The 25,769-nt window shown below is 27.4% G+C and overlaps 1 protein-coding gene across 2 annotated transcripts in view; it reads right to left on the reverse strand.

The window, feature by feature from the left end:
- LOC100204626 (ubiquitin carboxyl-terminal hydrolase 42) overlaps positions 1 to 25,769 on the reverse strand; it is a 182,965-nt gene that overhangs the window by 43,844 nt on the left and 113,352 nt on the right. For both annotated transcript variants that reach the window (XM_065803605.1, XM_065803606.1), the window contains exons 14-15: positions 9,205 to 9,327; positions 7,608 to 7,707 (exon numbers count right to left, since the gene is read on the reverse strand). In XM_065803605.1, coding sequence (XP_065659677.1) covers positions 7,608 to 7,707; positions 9,205 to 9,327 — 223 coding nt within the window. The remainder of the gene's footprint in view (positions 1 to 7,607; positions 7,708 to 9,204; positions 9,328 to 25,769) is intronic.

Below are 25,769 nucleotides of genomic sequence, written 5' to 3' on the forward strand. Positions count from 1 at the left end.
TGTGAGGTACCTACTTTGGCAAAATTCATGCAGATTTCTTCTGCAGCATAACCCTAGTTGATTGCTACTGTAGTTTCAAGTAGGTTATTGACACATTTCTTATTGTGAACAAAACTGTGTTGTGATTTAAAGATAAGTCCATGTTCTATGCAAAAAAACAGTATATGATGATATTGAAACCTCTTAAAAACTTTGCATGGCACTGATGTGAGAGAAACCAGGCAAGGATTTTTGTTTATTATCCTTTTTGAAGATGAAGGTGTGAAATTTGAGCATTTTTAATAATTGAGAATAGTACCGCAGGCGATGGAGTGCTTGTATATTAACAAGAATGTAACATAAATACAAAAGCACATTTTCTCAATATTCAGGAATGTTTACTGCCACATTGTTCAACTAATTTAATCACCTTGGTGCAGAGGACAACAGAACATTTTTCTAACAGTATTTGTTATTAATGGTCTCCAACAGTAGCAACAATTACTTGCAAGCTTTTTATTTCTTGTTAAACATTAGTAAAAATTAGTAATATTTGAGGTATGCAAAAATTAAAGAAAATTTTCTTTTTATAATTTTTCTTCACTTCACCAGAACATCAAACTTCTTGTTCTCATATTTGATCTTTATTTGTTAGGTCATCAATACATATGCGTGTAGATACAATCCTGTGTAGATACATTAGGCTTGGCTAGGAAGGCATGCGATTTCAAGTCTTTATATGACCATGCAAATAATATTTTGTTTTGATGATTTAACCGCAGTTTTTAACAAATGTACTGAACAAATTACTTTTTAATTACCTTAAAAATAAATAACTTCAACACATTTATCTTTACTAATGTTTTTATATTAGCAAAATGCTTTTAAATAAAGTAGCTAATGATTTTAATTAAAGTATCATTGAAAGTTGTATAAATTTTTATTTATATTATTTAATTATACAAGATTTTTTTATAAGTAAAATAAAAAAAGTAAAATTATTTAAAAAAAAATTTTTATAAGTGAAGACTTTAAACAGCAATGGTTTCTTTAGTAAACTTTATATAAGAATCATTAAAGTTAATCCACTCGAAAAGTAAGAAGATTTTGTAAGAAAAAAAAAAATTTTTTTTGAAAGCTATTTGAATTAAATAATTTTGATCTTTACTTATGTTTTTATATTATTGAAACGCAATTAAATAAAGTAATCAATCACTGCTAATAATTTTTTATAAAAATATTAATGATTAATATAAATACTTTTTTATATTTATATAAGCATGTATTTTTTAATATAAATGCCTTATATAAAATAATAAAATAAAAAAATTCTATCAACTTTTTAAACCAACAACTTATTTATTTTTTTCTTTTGTTTATGTTAATGCGAAGAATTGTTAAGAACCTTTTTTTTTACTTTTAAATGTGCTCATTTATTAAATAATTGTTAGATGTCAGTTGTTACTTGATTTAAAAAGGGTTTCGCATAATATTATATTATAAAAAACATTAGCAAAGATAAACGGTTCAAAGTGATTTATTCCAAACATAATGTAGACAATCTTATCGTTATAGTTTATTATTTATTTTAGTTATTTTATTTTTAACTTTATTTTTTTATTTTAGTTTTAGTTATTTTTATTTTTTGGTATTTTTTTTTTAAGAAGATTTATTTGCTTTATTTGCGATTAGTTTTTTTTTAAGTTTCTTCATAGTTAAGTTAAAGATAATTTTTTCAGCGCATTTTTAAAATAAGTATAAATTTTCAAAACATATTAACAGCCATGGTTTAATTTTTTTTTAAAGTATTTGCGTGGTCATATTATGATGTAAAATCACACGCCTTCCGGGTCAAGCCTGTAACACTCTTCTTTTAAGACGCGGCTGACAGTGTTGCGGGTTCAAGTCTTCCTCAGAGAAAACTTCTTTTTAATTTTAATGCTTTATTTCTTGGGGGTCATCATTTGTATGCGGGTACAAACGATGTTTACATAATAGAAATCTTATTTGTGCACAATTTGTTTGAATAATTTAATTTTTTAGCTCATTGATATATAAGTGCAGCACTGTGGAAGTAAGAGTGGTCTAATTTTGAGGCGTGGTTGACAGGATTGCGGGTTCAATTCCTCATCAGGAAGAATTTTTTTTTTGATTTAAATGCTTTTAATTGATTATGATAAAAAAAGATGTTGGCATTATATTGCAGCTTATATATATCCAATATTGTAAATCAATATTTTACATATTTCAATATTATTGTTCTTATGACTTTTTTTTTATTACTTATTTTATTGCTTACTCTCTTAATTATTTCCTTGTCTTAATATTTTTTTATTTTGATTGTTTATTTTATTTATTAATGGATTGACACTTAAGTGTCACTCCATTGAGTAGTTTTTAACTATGAGCCTAATTTTGTAAATAATTATTAAATTTGTAGTTTTTAATTTTATGGTTGAATAAATGGATAAAAAAAATTATTGGCTATATATATTATAATGTGGACATTTTATATTTGCGCAATATTATAAACAATATTTAGACAATATTAAGAATAATATTATACCAATATTGCACCAATATTGCTTGCTTCTTGGGAATTAAATCACAAGTCTTCTTCTTATTTATTGTCGTCTGAACCACTGTTTAATAATAATATTGCAACATGGCATTAAGCACTGCTACGTAACATTAAAAACAATTACGCATTGCTAAATACCGTAACCTATTGTAAAGACACAAAAGTAGAAAATAAAATATCTTTTTAATTTAAATATTATAGCTCAGTAAACTAAACATTGACAGATCTGCACAAGATTTATTTCAAAAACAGACCTGCGAACCTTTAGTTTATTGAACTATTAAATTTAAATTTAAAAAATATTTTTCCGCTTTTTAATACAAACAAGATAACATTTTTTAGCAAATGTTTTTGCTATACTTTATTTTAACTCTTTTGCGCCTAAATTTAATATTTGCAAGCAGTAAAAATCTTACATAAAAAATAAATAAGTGTACAATTTCCCCTTCAAAATCCTCAATTTTTTAATTGAAAATCTGTGACCTCAAACATCAACCTATAGTCTTGAACTTCATGTTTCTATGCAATTTACAAGACCTAAATATCAATATAGAGTTGATCGGAAGTTCATTTTTTTAAAAAGTAAAACAAACTGTGAAAAACTATTGGAAACTCTCATTTTAGATTTGTTGATATACTTCTATTATATAAAATTTGCCCTAAAATGACCCTCAAAAAACATTTTCTTAAGACAATGCTTCAATAAAAATGCTCTATTAACTGCAAATATATTAAATTCTTATTAAAGTATATTAAAATACTTAAATCTTTTTATTAATTATTATTATAAGGTTATTGTTATCTTAATCTGTACTATAAATTAAATATTGTTTTATATTGTATTATAAATTAAATACTGCGGTATTAAAACACTTTGTTGTTTGAATCTGTTAAATTTATTATGTTTATACTAATTTTAATGGTAAATAGTTAATTGATAAATAAAATATTGTTTATACTACTAATTTTAATGGTAAACAGTTAATTGATAAATAAAATATTGTTTATACTACTAATTTTAATGGTAAACAGTTAATTGATAAATAAAATATTGTTTATACTACTAATTATAATGGTAAACAGTTAATTGATAAATAAAATATTGTTTATACTACTAATTTTAATGGTAAACAGTTAATTGATAAATAAAATATTGTTTATACTACTAATTATAATGGTAAACAGTTAATTGATAAATAAAATATTGTTTATACTACTAATTTTAATGGTAAACAGTTAATTGATAAATAAAATATTGTTTATACTACTAATTTTAATGGTAAACAGTTAATTGATAAATAAAATATTGTTTATACTACTAATTATAATGGTAAACAGTTAATTGATAAATAAAATATTGTTTATACTACTAATTTTAATGGTAAACAGTTAATTGATAAATAAAATATTGTTTATACTACTAATTATAATGGTAAACAGTTAATTGATAAATAAAATATTGTTTATACTACTAATTTTAATGGTAAACAGTTAATTGATAAATAAAATATTGTTTATACTACTAATTTTAATGGTAAACAGTTAATTGATAAATAAAATATTGTTTATACTACTAATTTTAATGGTAAACAGTTAATTGATAAATAAAAGCTTCTTTGAATCAAAAATAAAGGTAAAAACTAAGGTCAAAAGTTTCTTAAATAGTGAAGAATATATTAAAACAAGTAAACCAAATACATTTTTGAAAACAACATTTTAAAATTTTTCCATATTAAACATATTAAATTTGTAATCAAGTTTTCACCATCATACATTAAACTATGCTATAAAAAATATATTCATTACTATTTTAAAACAATTCATATATTTTCCAAACTAGATATACATATGTGTTGTTCTGGAGAAAAAAAGTTGGGGAGGGGGGGGGGGGAGAGAACATGTACCTACCAGCACCTTGTTGTCTTTGGACCTGGAAATAATTTTAAAATGCACTGTTATCGGAACTACACAAATGCTAAAAATGTTAGAACACTAGTCTTGAAGAAAAATCAATTGTGAGACTCTGCTATAAAAAAAGCGTTCATTCTTTCTTTAAGACCTTCAACATTCATTAACAGACCTTTAACATTCAAAACAAATCTTCAACAAGTACAAATAAATTAAAATAGTTTTCTATTTCCACTTCAGATCATCAGACCATCAATAAGGTGTTGAATGATGTGTAGATGTAACAGAACCAAAAAAAGATACTGAATGATGTGCAGATGTAACAGATTGGTGCCTTTTAGAAACTAAAGATTATATTACAGATCAATGTAAGGTAGTGATATTGGAAATGTTATTTAAATTCCTTAATATTACTGTTAAAGTTTGATAATAACAGTAAGTGCTGCAAATATTATTGTTTTTGCATGTAACTGTTACAAAATAATACTCAAAATCAGGCATAATGATCAAAAAACGAGTAAACTACAATACTCTATTAAAAAAACCATTAGCTGTTACAAAGCAGAAGCATATCAGCTTCTTTAGATATTCGTTAAAAAAAATACTTCAGCAGAAGCATATCAGCTTCTTTAGATATTCGTTAAAAAAAATCAGAAAGACCTAATTTATAAGTGCAATACAAATCATTAGTAAGCAATGGAAAATAAGATAACTCTTCCTTCCTCTATAAAGAAAAACTCATAACTTAGTGTTAATTACTGTTTTTTGTTTACTGAGCCCAAGTATAATGTTTATAATATAGGTATATAAGCCTACATTACTTTATTATTTTAGTTTAATTTACATTAATAAAAAAAACCTGGTTGAACAGTCATGCGTTATTATGAAAAAACCTGGCTGAACAGTCATGCATTATTCTAGTAAAATGTTGACCAGTCGTAGTAAATAAAACCAATACCTGATTTTATAAATTGAAGTCAAGGTGTGAACTTAATCAATGTGCATTAAGTATTATCAAAATTTCCTCTAAAAACAAGGTAAACATAAGAGGTTTTCTTTGAAAACAATGTAAACATAACAGGTTTTCTCTGAAAACAAGGTAAATATAACAGGTTTTCTCTGAAAACAAGGTAAACCCAACAGGTTTTCTCTGAAAACAAGGTAAACACAACAGGTTTTCTCTGAAAACAAGGTAAACATAACAGGTTTTGAAAAAATAAAAATAAAAAGACACCCATATAAGTTTATTTACTAGAGACAAGCTGGTGAAACTTTATGAATAAAAAAAAAAAAAAAGAATAAAAGAAAAAAAAAGTCCAAATGATTCTGCATAATATCAACTCTGTCAGATCCTAATTGTCCTAAGCAATTGTTGGAACTTTATCTATTAATGTTATTGTAGCTGAGAAAACTTGATTGACATTGTCTTTTGATTTAAATAAAATCACCTCTGAATTGTTGTTGATTAATTTTAATTGATGATATTTTAAATAAATTATTTGCAAATTTTAAAATCACATCTAGATTTTTGTTGTTTGATTATAATCAATAATGTTTTTAATACAATAAGTGTAAATTTTAAAATCACACCTGAATTGTTGTTGTTTGATTTTGATCATAAATACATTAAGTGTATTGAAACAATTGCATTCTTCATTCTTTAATTTTTTTCTAATATTCAGTAGCTTGTCATTCTTAAATAACGTAAATTAACATAACTTATAACATTTCTTTCTCTTTGCTTTCGCCTTGGTTAATATTGTGTTTAATATAAAAACTTCTGTTTTGGTTTCGACTATTTTTGACAATATCAGAAAACAGCATTTATTGTTAAAAGTAGCCTGTATTATTTGTTGTCAATTTTTATAAAAAAAATTTTAAACTCTTTATTCTTCATTGTCAACTTAATGTGATACATTTGGATAATACTTTCTTGTGGAACTTTGGATTATACTTTCTTGAATATTAAACTATCAAAAACAATTATTTAATTATCAAAATCACCTTGTTGTAATTTTACTATAGCTGTGTATTATTAAAAAAGTTCTGATCTGAACTCTTTGAAGTGCAGAAGTTATATAGAAAGATACATAGAAAGTGCAGAAGTTTTATAATTAAGTGAATTTTTTTAAACTAATATCTATATTTTTAATTCTTATAATGCTATTATACAAATTTTTTCTATGAAATTTTGTGTTAATGAGAAGAAAAATATTTATATACTTAAAATAAACTGCAATTATTTTTTTTACAAACTTAGCAATACACATTAATTTTTGATAATTTAATGATAAATGAAAGAAAGATTTATTTAATTAATTTAAAACCATGAATAATTCTACCTAAAATTATTAAAATAAGAGAAAATTTAGAAAACATAAAACTAAAAAAACTAATTTAAACTAAAAGCACAAACTTAAAATTAAAAACTTAAATTACTGGAAAATACCCTTCTAACTTTCTCTCAAAAATTATGCATATCCACCAGTTTAGAAAAATAATTATGCAACATATCTACCAGTTTAGAAAATAATTATGCAACATATCCACCAGTTAAAAAAAAAATGCAACATAATTAAATAAAAACTTCTATTATGAATGTAACTCTTTATTTTTTGAATTAATTTGTATCACAATATTTCAAGGGAGTATAGATATTTATCATTATTAAGTACAATAATTATTATACTTATACTTATATAAATATTTATAACAAAGTTATCTATACCTCCTTGGTTATCAAAGGTTATCTATACCTCCTTGGTTATCAAAGGTTATCTATACCTCCTTGGTTATCAAAGGTTATCTATACCTCTTTGAAAAATTGTATAAAAATTAATTCAAAAAATAAGAGTTACATCCATAATAGAAGTTTTTATTTAATTATATATATCAAACTCTTTAATCATGTTTTTTAAAATTATGCAACATACCTACCAGTTTAAAAAATAATTATGCAACATGTCTACAAGTTTAGAAAATAATTATGCAACATGTCCACCAGTTTAAAAAATAGACAAAATAAGTAAAAAAAGTAAACAAAATAGTTTAAATATATGGAACGTAGTTTTATTCAAAAATATCAAAATAATTTGGTAGTATAAAACATTTTATTAATTTTCTTTCTATAATTATTCACCTTTTTCATGAGATTGGTTTTTCAAATTAAGAAAATCGTGTTCAACATTCTTTTCTTGCTTCTTCTTTTTGCTATCAGCATTTAACAGAATAAGACTTTGCTAAATGATAAAAAAGATCTTTATCATCTATTATACAAACACTTGATACACAAAAAGATATAAAGATAATAATAAACACTAAAAATTATTAATATTTATCACAATTAATACCACAAATATTGATATCGCAACAGTGTTTTACTTTTCATAAGAAAGGTACCATTATTGCACTAAAAAGGCATAACTTATTTACTAGAACATAATTTGCTTGTGTCAAGAGAAATAATATAATATCAAAATATTTATACTCTGTTCTTACTCCAATAAAGCAATAATTTCTCTGTATACTACAAGTATCTGGTCATACATGGCTTACATGATGCTAATATATTATGTAAACTTAATTTTTCAAAATGAGTATAATGAAATTCATAAATTTCTGTTAGAAACAAATAATAGTGATAATAAGTTGATAAATATGCCTCATCAATTTATGTAGTAAAGCTACCAACTATTTCAATAAGACATCATTAGTGAACATGTAAAATCTCCAAAAATGTGTACTTACTGTGTATAAAATAATCTAATGATATCATACTGAAATAACCATAAGCATTACTTATTTTCATAGAGAAAGTTTGGATATGTGTAAGAAATTGTCATAAACTTCAGTATTACATTTACTGAGAGTTTGAATCAGTGTAAGTTGTCATAGACTTCAGCATATACATTTACTGAAAGTTTGGATCAGAGTAAGAAATTATCATAGACTTTAGTATATACATTTACTGAGAGTTTGGAAAGTAATTGTGTAGGAAGGATATATATTGCAGCAAAAAAAAAGTGTGTTAATTTAATGCAGTTCTTTGTGCTCAGAAAATTTTCTACACAATATTTTAAATCAAATGGCTGTGAGAACCTTATATCTCTTTTTTTTTGTTTAATTGACTTCTTTTTGGGCATTTAATTTTAGACTTGTTGGACAATTTTTAATCCTTAGTTTGCTGGTGATGTGATTTATTTGTTTCAAAAACTAAAATGATTCAAAAATTATTTTTATTATGAAATGCATTTTTTTTTTAGTGTGATGCATACCAGAATCCCATATATTTTTTAAAAGTTAATTTAAATAATGCTCCCAATAAACCTTCTTTGTCTTCTCCTAGTTGAATTCTTGGTATACTTTAAAAAAAGGCACTGATATATGATTTGCTAAAAACAATTGGAAAATCTGTAAACCTCAAACAAATAGCTCCAAAAAAAAAAAATTTAAAACAATATTCCCACAATATTTATTGTTAATATTCTGCTTCAAAACTTTATTTCATAACTTTTTGAATTATTAAGTTAATAATCAAAAAATGTATGCTTGTTAAATTAATATATTATTTCAAAAAATTATAAAACAAATTTGAAATGACTACAATATAAAACTATAATAAACAAGTAATGAAAATTTCAAAATCTTTAATTAAATATTTTTAAATCAAATCTTAATTTAAATTCTCAATATTTATAATGCAGAAATATTCAAATTTCATTAAGTAATACTCTTACACAATTTTTCTTCTTTGATTCTACACTCTGTGTTTTTTCATAACTTTTTCTGATATCAGCTTTAATCCAATCATCATCTTCCATATACTTTTTTTTCTTCTTTTTCTTCTTTTTGAGAAGATCCTTTGTAAAAATATATTTTTTAGAATGTATTTTATATAACTTTTAAATTTTTTAGGTTTTTATTTAAAAAAATGATATAAAGTTACAGAAATAAACTGTAATTTTTATGGTGGAACAGCCTCTGGAAATAACCAGAGAAGCTAGGAGGGCTTAAGATTTTCCCAAAAGTTTTTATAATTTTTCAAATGTGGTTTTGATAAATTATTTGAAAATATTTGTTATCATATGGTTATAGCCCTACCTAACTATAGCAAAAAAACATGTAAAATTACTTATTAAGCAATAAAACCTTGCTAAACAATACTTTGTTTTGCTTTAAGAAAATCTAACCACCAAAATACAAAATCTAACCTCCAAAATACTGAAATATTTAGGTAGCTATAAATATATAAATATAAATTTAAATATATATTATATAATCCATAATAAATATATAAACATTTTAAAGAAACTCCATAAAATACATGAATATATCACACAATTAGTCACTGCTAAATTCTATTTTACTGCCTAATTCACGGCCCAAGTTCACTGTCCAATTCAATTCTACATTGTATAAACTTAGACTAGTTTTTTCCAAACAAATAATTAATTGATTAAAATGGGTAAGGTTAAAAGAAAAATATATAGTTATTCTACTAATCCAAGGCGAAAAGGTTACCTCCTAAAATGCCCCATTAATGATCTACCAGATAGAGAGCTTACTATATTTGGAAAAAGTTTAAGGTTCTAATACTTTTTAATAATAAATTTGAACACTTAAATCTATATGAATTCTTTCTTTTTAAATTAAATTTGTGTAACTTAAAATTAAATTTAAACTCTTAACATTTTATAACTATTTTTGGCAAGGTACTACTTATATCTGCAATCAGACAAAAGTTATAAATTTAAGCCTTGCAAGGAGAATATGGGCTGTCCCCAGGAAAATGATGGATTTAATCTAGTTTGCAAATACTTCAAATGTGTCAGGGAGGATGGAAACAACTGTGTGGTGAAAGAAGTTTAGAAAGTTTGGAAAAGGACTGGATTTGGAGATGCAATTCAGACTGGTTCAGTCATTAGTTGTTGTTGTTGTTTTTTTTTAACCATTAGTTATTGTTCAGTTATTGTTTTCAAAGGGTAGATGACTCATTGACTATATAACAATTCCTAAATATAGATTATTGCAATAATTAACTTGATATCTAGATTATTGCAATAATAATTAGCTGAAAGAAATTGAGTTTTATCTGAGTTAAAGTTAATTAACTACTAGAGCTGTTGCATCTTTTTGAAGCTCAAATATCTCCTCCAAACAATCAGAGAGTGTTGGCTTACCAAGACAAAGAATAAATGGTAGTTTCATCAGCAAACAATGCCACCTTAGATGTTAGAAGTTCTGGGAGATCATTAGTATAAATTTAAAAAAATATAGGGCCAAGGATAGAACTTTGAAGAACCCCTAAAGTTACAGGATATGAAGAAGAGTGCTGTCCATTGAGGATAACTTTTATTCTAAGATTAGAAAGGAAGGATTTAATAATCTTAAAGATGTTACCTGATACACCATAAGAAGAAAGCTTATGGAGAAGTTTAGCATGCCAAACTTTAACAAAGGCTTTAGAAATCTCAACACCTATCTAATGCACAATAAAACCTATCAGTTATTACCGTTAAACAAATCAGCAGTAGAGCGAGAAGATCGAAAGCCATATTAATGATCAGAAGGTAAGTTATTAGATTCAAGTTGAGAGACTAGGTATTTCTTAATTAAAGACTCAAAAACCTAGCTTATGATAGAAAGAAAACTAAAGGGACGGTAGATAGACAAGTCAGATGGCTCTCCAGAATTTTTGAAAATAGGGTTAACAGATGGCGCTTTTTAGCAGACTGGAAAACAAGACTCTGATAAGCACTTGTTAAATAGTTTTGATAGCTCTGAAGAACACTTCTCCAAGACTATAACAGATACGTTGTCCAGACCACAAGCTGTAGAAGAGTCTAAGCAAGAAATCACTTTAGATACAGAAGCTGTAGTGATACGAATGTCACGCAATGGATCAACCTATTTGTCAGCTATACCAGGTAAGATGTGATTAGTGGAATCAAGAGATAAGAGTGATGAAAAGTTCTTAGCAAACAATTCAGCTTTGTCTTCAGGTGAAGTAACAAAATCTGAACCATGAGAGGAGGGATAACAGAATTTCTCTTATTATAGATAATGTTAAAGATTCTCCAGATGTCTCCTAAGCCTAATTTTTAAGATAAAAAAAAAGATTTTGTGACCTAAGAATGGCGGGTTTTGGCGTTAGACAAAATCTTCTTACAATTGTTGCTAGCAATAGTAAACAGACATCTGTTATCTAACAAACTGTTATGGTGATAGATATGGAAGTAATCATTATAATTGCAAATTGCAGCAGCAAAATGAGAGGAAAACCATGGAGAAGAGAGGCTTGACCTAGAATGGAAATAAAAGATTCCATGTGTAAATAAAAGATTTATGTAACTTCTTGGATTCAGGATGGCATGGAATCACTTATTTCTTTGAGAGGAAATAAAAGATTCCATACCACCCTGAATCCAAGAAGTTAAATAAGAAGCACATATGTCAGTGGTAAGACAAAAGATTTCTACTCAAGGGCCATCACAAAGAAAATCACAGAAAGAGTCCCAGTCAGCTTTAAGGTAGTTGTAAGAGGTGAGATGATAGGGGATACTGATGATAAAGAAGAATGAGATAACAGTTTTAGAGAGATCAAACTGTGATCAGAAGAACTTAAGGGTAAATGTGGAGAAACTAAGCAGTGACTTATGTCTTGTTTCTGATCCTAGGATCAGAAACAAGACATAAGTCAAGTAAAGAAGTTAAATAATTCAGATTGTCTGGAAAGCAAGTTGCAAAGTTTACTATTTGTGTTAGAGTGTGAGAAAAGCAAAAGTTATGGGCCTTAACGCCTGCAGAGTCACTGATTCTAGAGCCAAGCAATTCAGTGTGATGAGTATTAAAATCATAAATAACAGCAATATTGGCAGAAGGAAAAAGAGAAAGAGTTTTCAAACAGAATCGATTTGATCAAAAATAACAATAACAAGAGTATTAAAATCATAAATATCAGCGATATTGGCAGAAGGAAAAAGAGAAAGAGTTTTCAATCGGAATCGATTTGATCAAAAATAACAATAACAAGAGTATTAAAATCATAAATAACAGCGATATTGGCAGAAGGAAAAAGAGAAAGAGTTTTCAATCAGAATCGATTTGATCAAAAATAACAATAACAAGAGTACAGTCTTGAAATGAACGAGAGTGATATAAAACAAGGAGAAAGGCCATAGAGTGAATATTTTAAAGTTGTTGATAGGATCAGCCTCTCTGAGAGCTACCACAGAGTTTAAAAAACCTGACTACCAGCCGGCTTCAGACTATAAAACAGAGTTTTAGAGCTGTATCCTCATTAGGAGATAATAGATTGAGTTGCCTTGTCATAAAGCTATTTATATGAAATTTTATTTAATAAGTAATATTTTCTATAAAAAGCATCAAAAATTAAAAAAATCGAGATTAACATAATCCTGTTACACATGACTTTATGATGAACTTAAACTTTAAACATAATCGATTTGATGTAAATGACAAAGATAGCAAAATCGGTTGTTTTGATGCTTAAATGCATTGTTTGGGTGTTTAAATACATCAATAAAACAAATTTGATTTAAGTAACTTGATCATGTGTCATATAGATAAATTTAAATAACTTATTTAAATGTGCATTTGTAGGTCAATGGTAATAGTTATAAACTAATTTAAAATATCTTTCAAATATTCTACATGATAAGATTTATAAAAATACAAAAACAAATCGCATAAACAATTAACAAAACTTGCTAATCCAGACAGCATATACAAACAGACCATCAAATTCTCAATGTATTATTGATACATCAAGTTCTTCCTCTAGCCAAATGGAAGAGGTCTATCATTTAAGTTTGTCAAAAGCTTATGCTGTCATTTGTTTTAAACTGGCTTTACAATGAAAATGATGGTTTTACCATGAAAACAAATCATTAAACAGTCAGCAGTAAATCTGGTTACCAATATACCAGACATACTAATGGTAAATCCAAAAAAAAAAAGGCATCCATTTATCTGCTGCTGTTTTCCATTATGTGCTGGAGTTCCACAATTACAAAGACATTTTAATGGGTTCCATTTTTAAAAATTTATTTCTAAATTAATAGTGAAAATAATAGATTAATCAAGAACTAGAAAAAGGTAAAAGGAGAACAAATAAAGAATTAGAAAAAATAAAGTTGACAATTTATTGCCAACCTTAAACTACTTTTGGTTAACACAAGGTCAGCACAAAATTTCAAACACAAAGGTTCCACCATAACAACATAGAAATGAGGTCGGAAAGAAATTGTCTATCACACGCACTTTTGTGCCAGCAGTTTTTTTTAAATAACTTTTAAATAATTCACTTCCAACAAGGCTGCAAACAACCACTACTAAGTTGGGAGTTACTAGAAAACAAAAAATAGTTTTAAAGAGCAAAGAAATGGCTTTAAAGTTAAAGGTTATATAAATCATGAAAACATGATGATGAGAGAGAGCTCTAAATCATTGAAAAGCAGAGAATAAACAAGAAAAATAAAAGTTTTTAGAGCATGAAGAGTAATTAAGATACAGTATAAAGATGTGACGTTGTAAGAGTAATAAGGCAGATACAGTATAAAGATGTGACGTTGCTGAATGACAAGTCAAGCAAGAGCAAGTTTTGGCTGATAGAATGTTGAAATAGATAGCTCGTTTGAGAAACAACCATGATAGCATTTGTGGAAAAAAGAACGAGAGGCAACCTTATGACAATAAGACAGTGAACTACATTTACAAAGCATTTTTGGACCTTGTAGTTTACAAGAATAACAGAGAAAGAGCATCATTAGAAAAACCAGCTCAAATATAACAACAGTATTCCATACAGGAATGAATAAGAGATTTGTAGAAGTAGAGAATGGAATCAGGAGAAAGAAAATGGAAACCATAATTAAGAGAAGCAACCTTAGCAGATGCTAACTTTGTAATGGAAGTTGCAATAAAACTCTCAGGGTTGGAACTCTGTGGTAGCTCTTAAAAAGGCAGATTCCAATGACAACTGTAAAATATCAGAGTATTAACAGAAGCATGTTGCACACATGTTACGTGTAAGCTTTTTTAAATTAATGATTTTTTAAGTTGAAGGAAAGAAGCAACTGCATATCACTAAAATGTTGTTTTTTTTCATCAATCATAGTGGTTTAACTTTTTTTCTTTTAAACCAAGCCTAATTTTAAACTAAGCCTATCTTTTAAACCAAGTCTAACTTTTAAACCAAGCCTAACTTTTAAACCAAACCTAACTTTTAAACCAAGCCTAACTTTAAAACCAAGCCTAACTTTAAAACCAAGCATAACTTTAAAACCAAACCTTGAGTAGAACTAACTTTCAGCATTTTCTACTTTGCATTTATACTTTATTCTTCTACTTTACAAGCGTCTTACTGTTCATATAATGTTTTCTTATGATTTTTATTTTTTATTCAACGAAACAATCTACAATTTGTTTTTATTGTCACATCTCCCAGGACTACATAACTGGATGGCTCCATTGGTCACCTATTTGCAATCATTGTGTCACATAAAAAATAATAAAATTCTAGTAGTATTTATTTATTTCACTATTTTCATAAGAACAATTCCTTTGAGAACATACCACCCTTTATCATTTCATCAACAAAAACATTGAGAAAAAAAGTTAAAACTAAAAAACTTAGTAAAAATGTATAATTTTTGTCATGAGTTAAAAAATTTCATTTTCTAGACAGTAGAATCTAAGATAATAATTTTTTATAAAATAATTATTATTTTTGAAATTTTTATATAATTTTGCTTCTTTTGAGACTCAACAAGACATACTTTTGAAAAACTTTTTTTTAATTACTATTAACCCATTAAATGTTCAAGGGTATTGAGGCACCCCTAAAGACATTTTTTATTCAAAAAACTTTAAAATCCAGTGTTATTTTATCATATAGAACACATTAGGGTGCGAGCTGCAGATATTTTTCAAACATATTATTTTTTGAACCATCCTATATGTATATGTATATATATATATATATATATATATATATATATATATATATATATATATATATATATATATATATATACATATACATATATATATTAATAAGAAAACATCAAACAATACGAATTCTCTTAATACAAATAATAATTTATTTTGAGAAATTTTCACTGGATTATGGATACCAGCATCATCAGCTCGTAAAATATTACAAAATTTTTGAACGTTAAAAAACAGTTTTATAAAAATTTTTTAACTGACGTCAGCAGTTGAATGGCTTCTTTTTTCGTTACGCAAGAATATAAAAAATGGAGTCCAAAATTTAGTTTTAACAAACTGCCCATTATCTAGATTTATTCCGCCATTCGATGGGAAACATTGGTGCCTCTGTATTTCAAGTGCTTCTCGTACTTTACGGTCGAATTTTTTTGTTTCAACTTTAAGAGTTTTAATTTTCTCCCAATTTATTTTTTCAGAGCAAAACTTGCTATGTGTTGCAATTGCTGACTGATGATGTTTGCCATCATTTAAACTTTTTTGATGTTGTTGAATTCTTGTTTTAATTTGTAATTTTGTTTCTCCAACATATTTTTTCGAGCAATTGCATTCAACTAAATATGTACCAGGCTGGCTATTTAGGGGCAATCTAGATTTGTTTTTACATGTTAATATTGTTCTTAAATTAGGATTTGATTTAAAAACTACTCTATAGCCAACTTTTCAAAATATTTTCCTTAACTTTGGTGATAGTGAAGGTATCCACGGTAATGATACTGTTGGGAAAGCATTGTTTTTCGGATTGAATTCTATTGTTCTTTACGTAGCGTTTTTTCCTAATTTGATTTGCAATACTCTTTAGTTGGCTTTCGGTGTACCCATTTTCATTAAAAACTTGAATAAGAAAGTTGAAACAAAAAAATTCGACCGTAAAGTACGAGAAGCACTTGAAATACAGAGGCACCAATGTTTCCCATCGAATGGCGGAATAAATCTAGATAATGGGCAGTTTGTTAAAACTAAATTTTGGACTCCATTTTTTATATTCTTGCGTAACGAAAAAAGAAGCCATTCAACTGCTGACGTCAGTTAAAAAATTTTTATAAAACTGTTTTTTAACGTTCAAAAATTTTGTAATATTTTACGAGCTGATGATGCTGGTATCCATAATCCAGTGAAAATTTCTCAAAATAAATTATTATTTGTATTAAGAGAATTCGTATTGTTTGATGTTTTCTTATTAATATAACATACACTCTTATACACGATGTCTACACTGAAATCATATATATATATATATATATATATATATATATATATATATATATATATATATATATATATATATATATATATATATATATATATATATATATATATATATATATATATATATATATTACTTATATATATAAATATATATAAGTAATATATATATATATATATATATATATATTACTTATATATATATATATATATATATATAGAGTGATTTTGACATATATATCAATAATAAACTTTGCAAGCATTTCTTTAAGAACATTGATCACTCTATTGTGTAGAATACTTGCAAGCATATATATATATATGCTTGCAAGTATTACTAGAATACTTGCAAGCATTTTTTTAAGAACATTGAGCACTCTATTGTGTAGAATACTTTTTAAAGTTGTTTATATATATATATATATATATATATATATATATATATATATATATATATATATATATATATATATATAATAACTTATAAATTTAATGGAATGACAGTTACCACAAACTTTAGGCCAAACACTGGAACTTTTTACCTTAGCACTAAAACATGCTAAACTTGACTGACTGTCATGTAAGGTTTAACTCATGCTAAAAACCTTGTGTTTCAATTTCAGAAAATGTCTACTTCTGTAGTCTCTATTGCTGAAGACATATCAGAGCCTGTTACAGCAAAGGTGTCAAAGAAGACAAGACAATTATCTGCAATATTTGGTTTTGGCAATGGCATTACTGAGCTTGATGCTAAGATAACTGGTTCTCAACTGCCAACATAAATGCAAAACTGGAGTGCATGAAAGCTGCACCTGATTTCAAAGTGCTAAAATGTACTCAAATTGTCTTTTTTTATGGAAAAGCTAATATTCCAATAATTAGTGAAATTAAATCATGTCAGAAACTTCTGAAACTATTACATGAAAATGCAAAACTAAGAGCCATTCTGACCAAATGCAGGTCCACTGCAGGGTGCATTGCAAAAGTTCAACAAATGGATGAGATGTCTAATACATTTACACTCTGGCTCAGTAATGTTGAACAACACATGAAGAATACTAAAAACATGCATTTTCTTGACTCCACGAAAACTGATCATGTAGCAACATTTGGTTCTCATGATAAATTGTTGTTCTCAAAAATTAAATGGAAACAAGAATAAGGTTGCAGGATGTACAATGTGAAAGAAGTATTGTGTCAAATGAACTGAACACTGCAGTTGCAATATTAGTAGGTAGCAACAGTGATGACAGTTCCTTTCAATATCCAAATCAACAGTTTCTGTTTTGTCTGGAAAAACTTCCAGAATTCATCATCGTTCAGCCCAGACTGTTACACCAGCATTCATTCCTTATGACATTCTACAAAAACCAAAGCTAATTTCTGTTGCAACAAAACTGAAGATGACTCCTTCACAACAAGCTAAAATACACTGCTGTTCTTATTGCAGAGGCTGGAGGAGACTTATCCCATCCAATTTTCTCTGCATCATATTCAACCACTGATATATGTCATCGTTGAGTTGCAAAGAAAGTTTTACCAACTACAGAGATCAGTGGGTTGTTCAAAAGTTGCTCACATTACACAGGGACTCTAAGTTACTCCCTTCATTATTAAACAAAAAAATTTTCGAAGAGCTACATGCAGTAGTGGTTGGAAATGCAAATGAGCTCAAACTTTTTGGCGTTACCACATATCAACCTGGCCAGATTGAAACACAGGTGACATTGTAGCCGACTTAACATTTAAACTGCTCTATTCATGGAAATGTTGTGATTCAGTGACATTCGATACTACAGCATCAAACACTGGATACATGCTACTGTCATGTGTCCTAATCCAGCAGCAACTAGGTAAAGTTCCTCTATGGTCTCCAGATTTTACAGTGTTCTCCAGATTTCATAAACACTTTGAGCTTCTAGGTTCACATAGATCATCAACACTACATTCATCAATATCTGCGACTTTAGAAGTTGCGGCGCAATTATCTTGCTTTGACAGAAGTGATTATACGAAGAAGCAAGAGATTTTGTTGACAAAACAGTGTTATTGAACTCTCAGCTTTTGTGCAGAGATGACCACTTGGAGTTTGTTGAGCTCTGCATAGAGCTCAACAAACTCCAAGTAGTCATCTTTTCCTTGATGGTGTAGTAGCAGGAAAGACTTGCAAACAGATTACATTTAAGCAACCTGGGACACTTCACAAAGCCAGATGGATGGTGAAACTAATCTATGCCATCAAAATTTGCCTTTTTAAACAGCAGATCCAAAAACTTCCAAGAAGATTAATAATAACAAACCAGCAGACTTTGAAACTCTGCCACTATGTTAATTTTGTGACATTTGTCTATAGTTCATGGTGGATGTCTTGCAAATCCGTGAAAGATGCATGACATGAACTTAAACTTTACCAGGCAAAGTTTTCATATGCAGCTGTTAATACAGAAATATCACAGTGCAATTTGTGCCTTCTTCACCTAAGGTACTTAACAACAGAGATAGTACCTCTTGCTCTGTGGAGTAGTAAGGTGCCAGCAGATGAACATTAATCCAGAGATATTATAGAGTGCAGTTCGTGCCATCAAACTTTATCTATGGTACCTAACAACAGTTAGGTACCATACTATTATGTGGAATAGTAAGGTACCTAACAACAGTTAGGTACCTTACTATTCCACAGACAATGGTCTGTGGAATAGTAAGGTACCAGCAGATGAACATCACACACTTGCAGACAAATTTCTTGCAGAAAAGATTGGTGATGTTTTGATTATGCCAAAGCACAGATTTGGAACAGGATTTGAAAAGGCAAGATTTCCCACTAATGACATAACAATGTCAACAAAATTAGTAGATCTGGTTGAACCAGACTTGTGGTTTATCTTTCATAATCTTCAGTTAAACTCAGAGTTTTTGCATGATGATGTTTGGTCAAACTTAGCCTCATTTAATCCATTATTAGTCAAACTGAATGCTATTATTATTGTCAATGACTGTGCTGAGAGGGGAGTTGAACTCAGTGCAGACTTTCTGGCTTCTTTAAAGGGAGAAGAACATTATCGCCGCACAGTGGTCCAAACAGCTGTTTTCACGGACATTGGTTCATAACTTTTGAACGGAAAGTGCTACGGAGTTGATTAACAACTTTTTGGAAAGCCTTTTATGTGTAAATTTTTGAAAAACTAAAAAATAATTTTGCTGCAGGATATTTAGGTCATAATTTAAAAGAACAAAATATTGAAAATTTCATAAAATTTTCTTTTTCAATGGTTATAACGAAAATACATATAAATGTTTATAAATATGTATGTAGATTTTGTAATACAAAAATAACATAGGTACATCAATGATAAAAACAAAAATTGTCAAAAGAAGTACTAAAATACATGATACTGATCCATGGTCCAGGTAAATTTACTTTTGTAGCAGGTGGAAACTCATTAAATAGGAATAAATAAAAATCTGTACAATAACTTTTACATTGATCCACATAAACTTTTCTTTTTGAGGAAAATACTCAAAGAATTACTGACCAATTCGAACTTTTGAAATGTTGCATGATATTGAACAGGCAATTGTGCAAAAATCAAATCCCTATGATTTATTTATAATGAAGTGTCTGCTTGCTTCAGAAATCTATTTGAAGTAAACAGACACTTCATTCAAAGACCAATCAAAAACACCAGCTTTCACATGTACAACGGTCTTCATGAAATGGTCAAATGTACCCAGTAATGCACGAAGAACCTATAAAAATATCAGTAACTTTTAAATGTAACAAATTTTAATATCAAGTATGTTCACATATTAAAAATATAGAATAATATGAACACTATTACAAGATACCATTTACTTGTATTGGTTTTACATCACAGATTGAAATTGGTTTTAAGGTTTTTCTGGCCCTTGTGATATAATTGGGTTTTTTTTCAAGTAAAGAACCGTCTTATTGTTCAAATTGGTTAAATATTTTATTCATAGTTATAGTGTCTTGATTGATTACAAAACCATTTTCAATTCTTTCAATATTTAAACACTGATCTTTTGAGCATGTGCCTAGATCACAAGGTGCACCTCTAACTCCTAAAAAAAGATTCTCTGCTTTCATATCCATCAAAAATTCTAGAATAAGGTTGAAGATAATTCATAATAACTGGTGTTATTTCAGATTGTTTTCTTCTGAGATATTTCTTACTAAGCCATATATTAAAACCAAAAGTTGAAAGAGTTTTTTTATGGTTTGTATATGAATGCCTACCAAGAGCACAACCTGTTTAAATTTACATTATTTCTATTGGAACATTATTGAAAAAAGTTATTCTAAAACATACTTTTCAAGCAAGGTTTCCTTACCAGCCTTGAATTGTATGTCAGCATAGCCTATTTTTTTTAAGTCTTTGCCAGCTTCTGAACTAATGTTTTTTGTGTAAATGTCAATTTATCGGAGTGCCAAGTGCCTTAACAATTATCAGTATACAACCTGATATATTTGAAGTAATAGTTTTTGGTTGTTTATTTTTCTCAAATAAGTCAAATTCAGTAAGTTTCATTATTATTAAACTAAAGATATAAATACTTTTGTTGATTCATTATCTAATAACTTTAAAAAAAAATGATTTAAACTTAAAATAATATAATATAATTCAAAATGTAAACAAGTTTACATGATAAGTAAAAATATTATATTATTACTATATACACCAAAGCCCTCAGTTTTGATTTAAACTCTTGCAATTTGTTAATTTTAAAACAGATTTAAATGCTGCAATATTTTTTTTTATTAATGGTTGAATTAACTACATTAAATTTGGTCAAATATAAAAGTTCAATGAAAAAGAGAGCAAGACAGAGGAGGGGGGGGGGATAAAGTGGAGATGTTGGTCAAAAAATGGTCTTTATCCTTTTTGTATTTTCCAGACATATCAAACTTCTTTTTATGGATTAATTTCTATTTGTTAAAAATATATTTATTTTTACAATATTTTGAAGGAATATTGATACCCTCGCTATCAAGTATATTAAAAACCATTATAAAAAATAAAACCGCTTTATTATACTATGGTATTATGGTATATTAAATATATTATACTATGGTATTATGGTATATTATATTATGGTATAATAAAGTGGTTTTATTTTTTATAACAATTTTTAATATAATTGATAACAAGGGTAACAATATTCCCTCAAAAGATCGTAAAAATAAATATATTTTTAACAAATAGTTATTCAAACTAGTACATTTTCTGAAAAAATCATGCTTTTGAAATAATTTTTTTTTTAATGAACTGGAAAATTATTTGGCTTTCAATAACCAAAATGATTTTTGAGCAATGTCTACTGTTTGGCCCACTGTGCACTGTGCACAGCTGGATCTCTGTAAACAAGAAATGACTGGAATTTAGCTTTAAAATGACCGATACCAGTGTAAAAGTGAGTAATGTAAACTTCTGTTTGATTTACTTTCTAGAATATATTCTTATATTTCTTATGGTAATAAACTAATAAAGCTATGGCTATAATGATATTGCATTTAGCATAAAGCATGTTAAAAATGGTAAAAATTCAAAAATGGTGGACCCCGAAAGTTTGTCAAATTCTTCTGAAACTTTGCCATAAATTATATTTTACTATTTTAAAAAAAAAAAAAAGGTACAAATTGTTTAAAAAAAATTTTTTAAACCATGGGGAATTTGATCCACCCGGTATATATATATATATATATAAATAAATATATATATATATATATATATATATATATATATATACTATATATATATATATATATATATATATATATATCTATATATATATATATATATATATATATATATATATATATATATATATATATATATATTTATATATATATATATATATATATATATATATATATATATATATATATATATATGTATGTATGTATGTATGAATGTATGAATGTATGAATGTATGTATGTATGTATGTATGTATGTATGTATGTATGTATGTATGTATGTATGTATGTATGTATGTATGTATGTATGTATGTATGGCTGTTAAAAATAAAGAGCTTTTGATATTAGGAACTTTTCTATTTGGTAGCCATATTGCAATATCAGAAAGTTCATTTATTTGCCATTCAACAAAACATTTTGTTTCGAGAACAAGTTCTTTACTTTCTTTAGCATACTTTAAGATCATTGGTCTGCAAAATCTAACAGAATTAGGAGTTGGGTTTGCCCAAAACACATCCCAATCATATGTTTGAAGTTTTAAGGGTACAATGAAAACAGAAAAAAGCAAATTGTCTGATGAACTTTCAAAAAACTCATCGAAGTTTTGATTGAATTGGGAAAAATTACTGGCTCCATCAAATCCCCAATTTACAACAAAAAACATCTTTTCTTGATTAGTAATTTTAGATATAATTTGCACCTCTTGTGATTTTACTATTGTTTGAACAGTATGTATTAGAAGATTTTGTAATGGCACATTTGCCTCCTTGCCAGAGATATTATATTATTATCATATTATTTGGTCTACATTTTATTTTAGATTCCAGATTATTGCTGTAAAACAGATAAATATCTACACCTCTTTCTTTACTTTCCAATCTTATCACCATGTACTGAGATTTAGTAAAACCGTAATTTAATTAAAAAGCAAGTCCCTCTTCTGGAGATATTTTTTTTATTTCTTTGTCAATGTTTTTATTGATATCATATGCCAATTGTTGATCTTGTAGAATGCACATGATAATTTTTTTTAAGTTCTTATTACCTATTTGTTTGGCTGTGTATATTGCTGTTTCGAGTATATACTTTGCATCACATTTTCAGACAGATTAGAAATTGCTATTCTTTTAGCTCATTTTCCTTTGTCTTTAAAAGAAAAGAAAATTTGCTGCCCTTTCTTTAATTCTGGCATTTCTAATACATGTGAGAGTTTCCAAATAACTTCTTTAAATTCAAAATTAAATTCATGTTCTAACCAGAAAATTGACTTTCTAAGAAATTTATACTTGGAGTATTGCACATCCTTCATTTTTTGTTTGTTTAATGTTTGTAATGTTAATAATTTTTTTTCTAATTCTTTTTCTTAAGCACCTTCAATAACATAACATTCATAACATTCATCTTCTCCAAAAATTTCAATAACATAACCTTCATAACCACCAAATATTTCAATAACATAACCTTCATAACATTCATCTTCTCCAAAATTTTTAAACATTCAGACATTTTAATAACATCACCAGTCACAAAAGAAATAAAATCTTTATTCTTTAACTTCATTTAAGACAATTTGTACTTTATTATTATTTACACAATTTTAAATCGACAAAAAGATTTTTTCTAAATTCTTTCAACTTGCGAAAGTACTTGAGGTTATATTAATTTAAAGGAAATATTATGAGGTTATATTAATAGTAGGTCTTAAAGTTACCACAAATATATTTTTTTATGAAAATATTATGCAATTTGATTGAAAATGACAGTCATGCTTTATGTAAAAAAAAAATCAATTTAAGCAGTAACAATTTTAAATTGAAAATAATTGTTCTTGGATGGGTCCGGGCAGCATCAAAACCTATATTGGATTAAAAGAAGAAAGAAACCTATATTGGATTAAAAGAAGAAAGAAACCTATATTGGATTAAAAGAAGAAGGGTCAAAATTTATCCATACATATTCAGATTTTTACAGAAACATACAGAATTTAATAAAAGTCACGTTCAAACATGCTATTATTTCCTAGTCTAAAAAGTTATCTTTCTCTGCATTTTTATGGCAAAGAATGTAATTTTATAAAATATTTAACAATAAACTCTGAAAGCCTGTTTAATATTCTTCCGATTGATATATAATATATGGAAGTTCACAGGTGCGGTTTAAGAAATAAAATTAAAGTTCGAAACTATTACTTTTTCACTAAACAATTGTTCTTTAAAAAATGGCAACTTTGAGCATCTGTGGGGAAGCGCCAAGTAGTTTTAAAAAAAAACTTTTTCAGAACATGAAAATATGACTAATTTGCAACAATCTTGCATAAGCAGAATTTTTTATATCGGATTTTCATAAATCTTGAATTAATGCAACTTTTTGATTATTTCAAACCACAGTGCAGTCTTAAAATGACCATCTGGCAAGCACTTTTTTGAGCGCTAGCATTAAAATTTAAATAGAGCAGACTGATATATATATATGTGTGTGTGTGTACATACACACATATATATATACATATTGTTATGATGGTTTACAACCAGCCAACCAAGCGGAACATTTGAGTTAAGCAATGCATATAATGTTTGGCATAAACACTAAGAAACGATGCTTATCAAATAACTTGTTTTACAAACTGGAACACGTCTAGCGTCCGAGAAATATATAAAATAGAGTCACATATGGTAGTTGTGTGGATATGGGAGTTGCATAGTGGTGCTTGACGATAATTGGTCTAGAGAGGGAGTTAGAGTTAGGTGAGTTGCACAGTGGTGCACAATGAACAATCATATTTTACTATTATTTATTATATGTTTTAATAACATTATATTCATGAAACAATATCAAGATCAGACTTATAGTTAGTATATATATTTAAACACAAGTTACTGCGTAACATTTTTAAGGCATTGCCCGGATCACAAGCAGATTTTATCTCTATTTGGGCCAACGAACTATACAGTAAATACAGATAAACTGTTTTAATTTGACAATATATAATACACGTTTGCATGTGGATTTTATGAAACAATTACGCTAGGGTAAAATCTGCCCGTTTACCGAACAAACACAGTTCCCTTGTACCACTGAAGACCCTTGTACAAGCCTTGATCAATCTTCCAGTGACTCTACTGATTTGTTAGAATTTTCTGACACCAACCCATTTAAACGGGAAAATAGCCACAACTCAACAAATGACGGCGTTAAAAAGAATATGTCTTTAGAAGAAATTCGATTAGCAATTAAAACAATGCAGGAAATGCAACCAAAGGTGTTTAAAGGTACTGAAATTAAAGATATTACAGAATGGTTAGCCAGTTTTTGCCGCAATGCACTGCATAACCAATGGACAGACGTGAGA

This window comes from Hydra vulgaris, chromosome 08, assembly GCF_038396675.1.
Source record: "Hydra vulgaris chromosome 08, alternate assembly HydraT2T_AEP".
NCBI classification, from domain to species: domain Eukaryota; kingdom Metazoa; phylum Cnidaria; class Hydrozoa; order Anthoathecata; family Hydridae; genus Hydra; species Hydra vulgaris.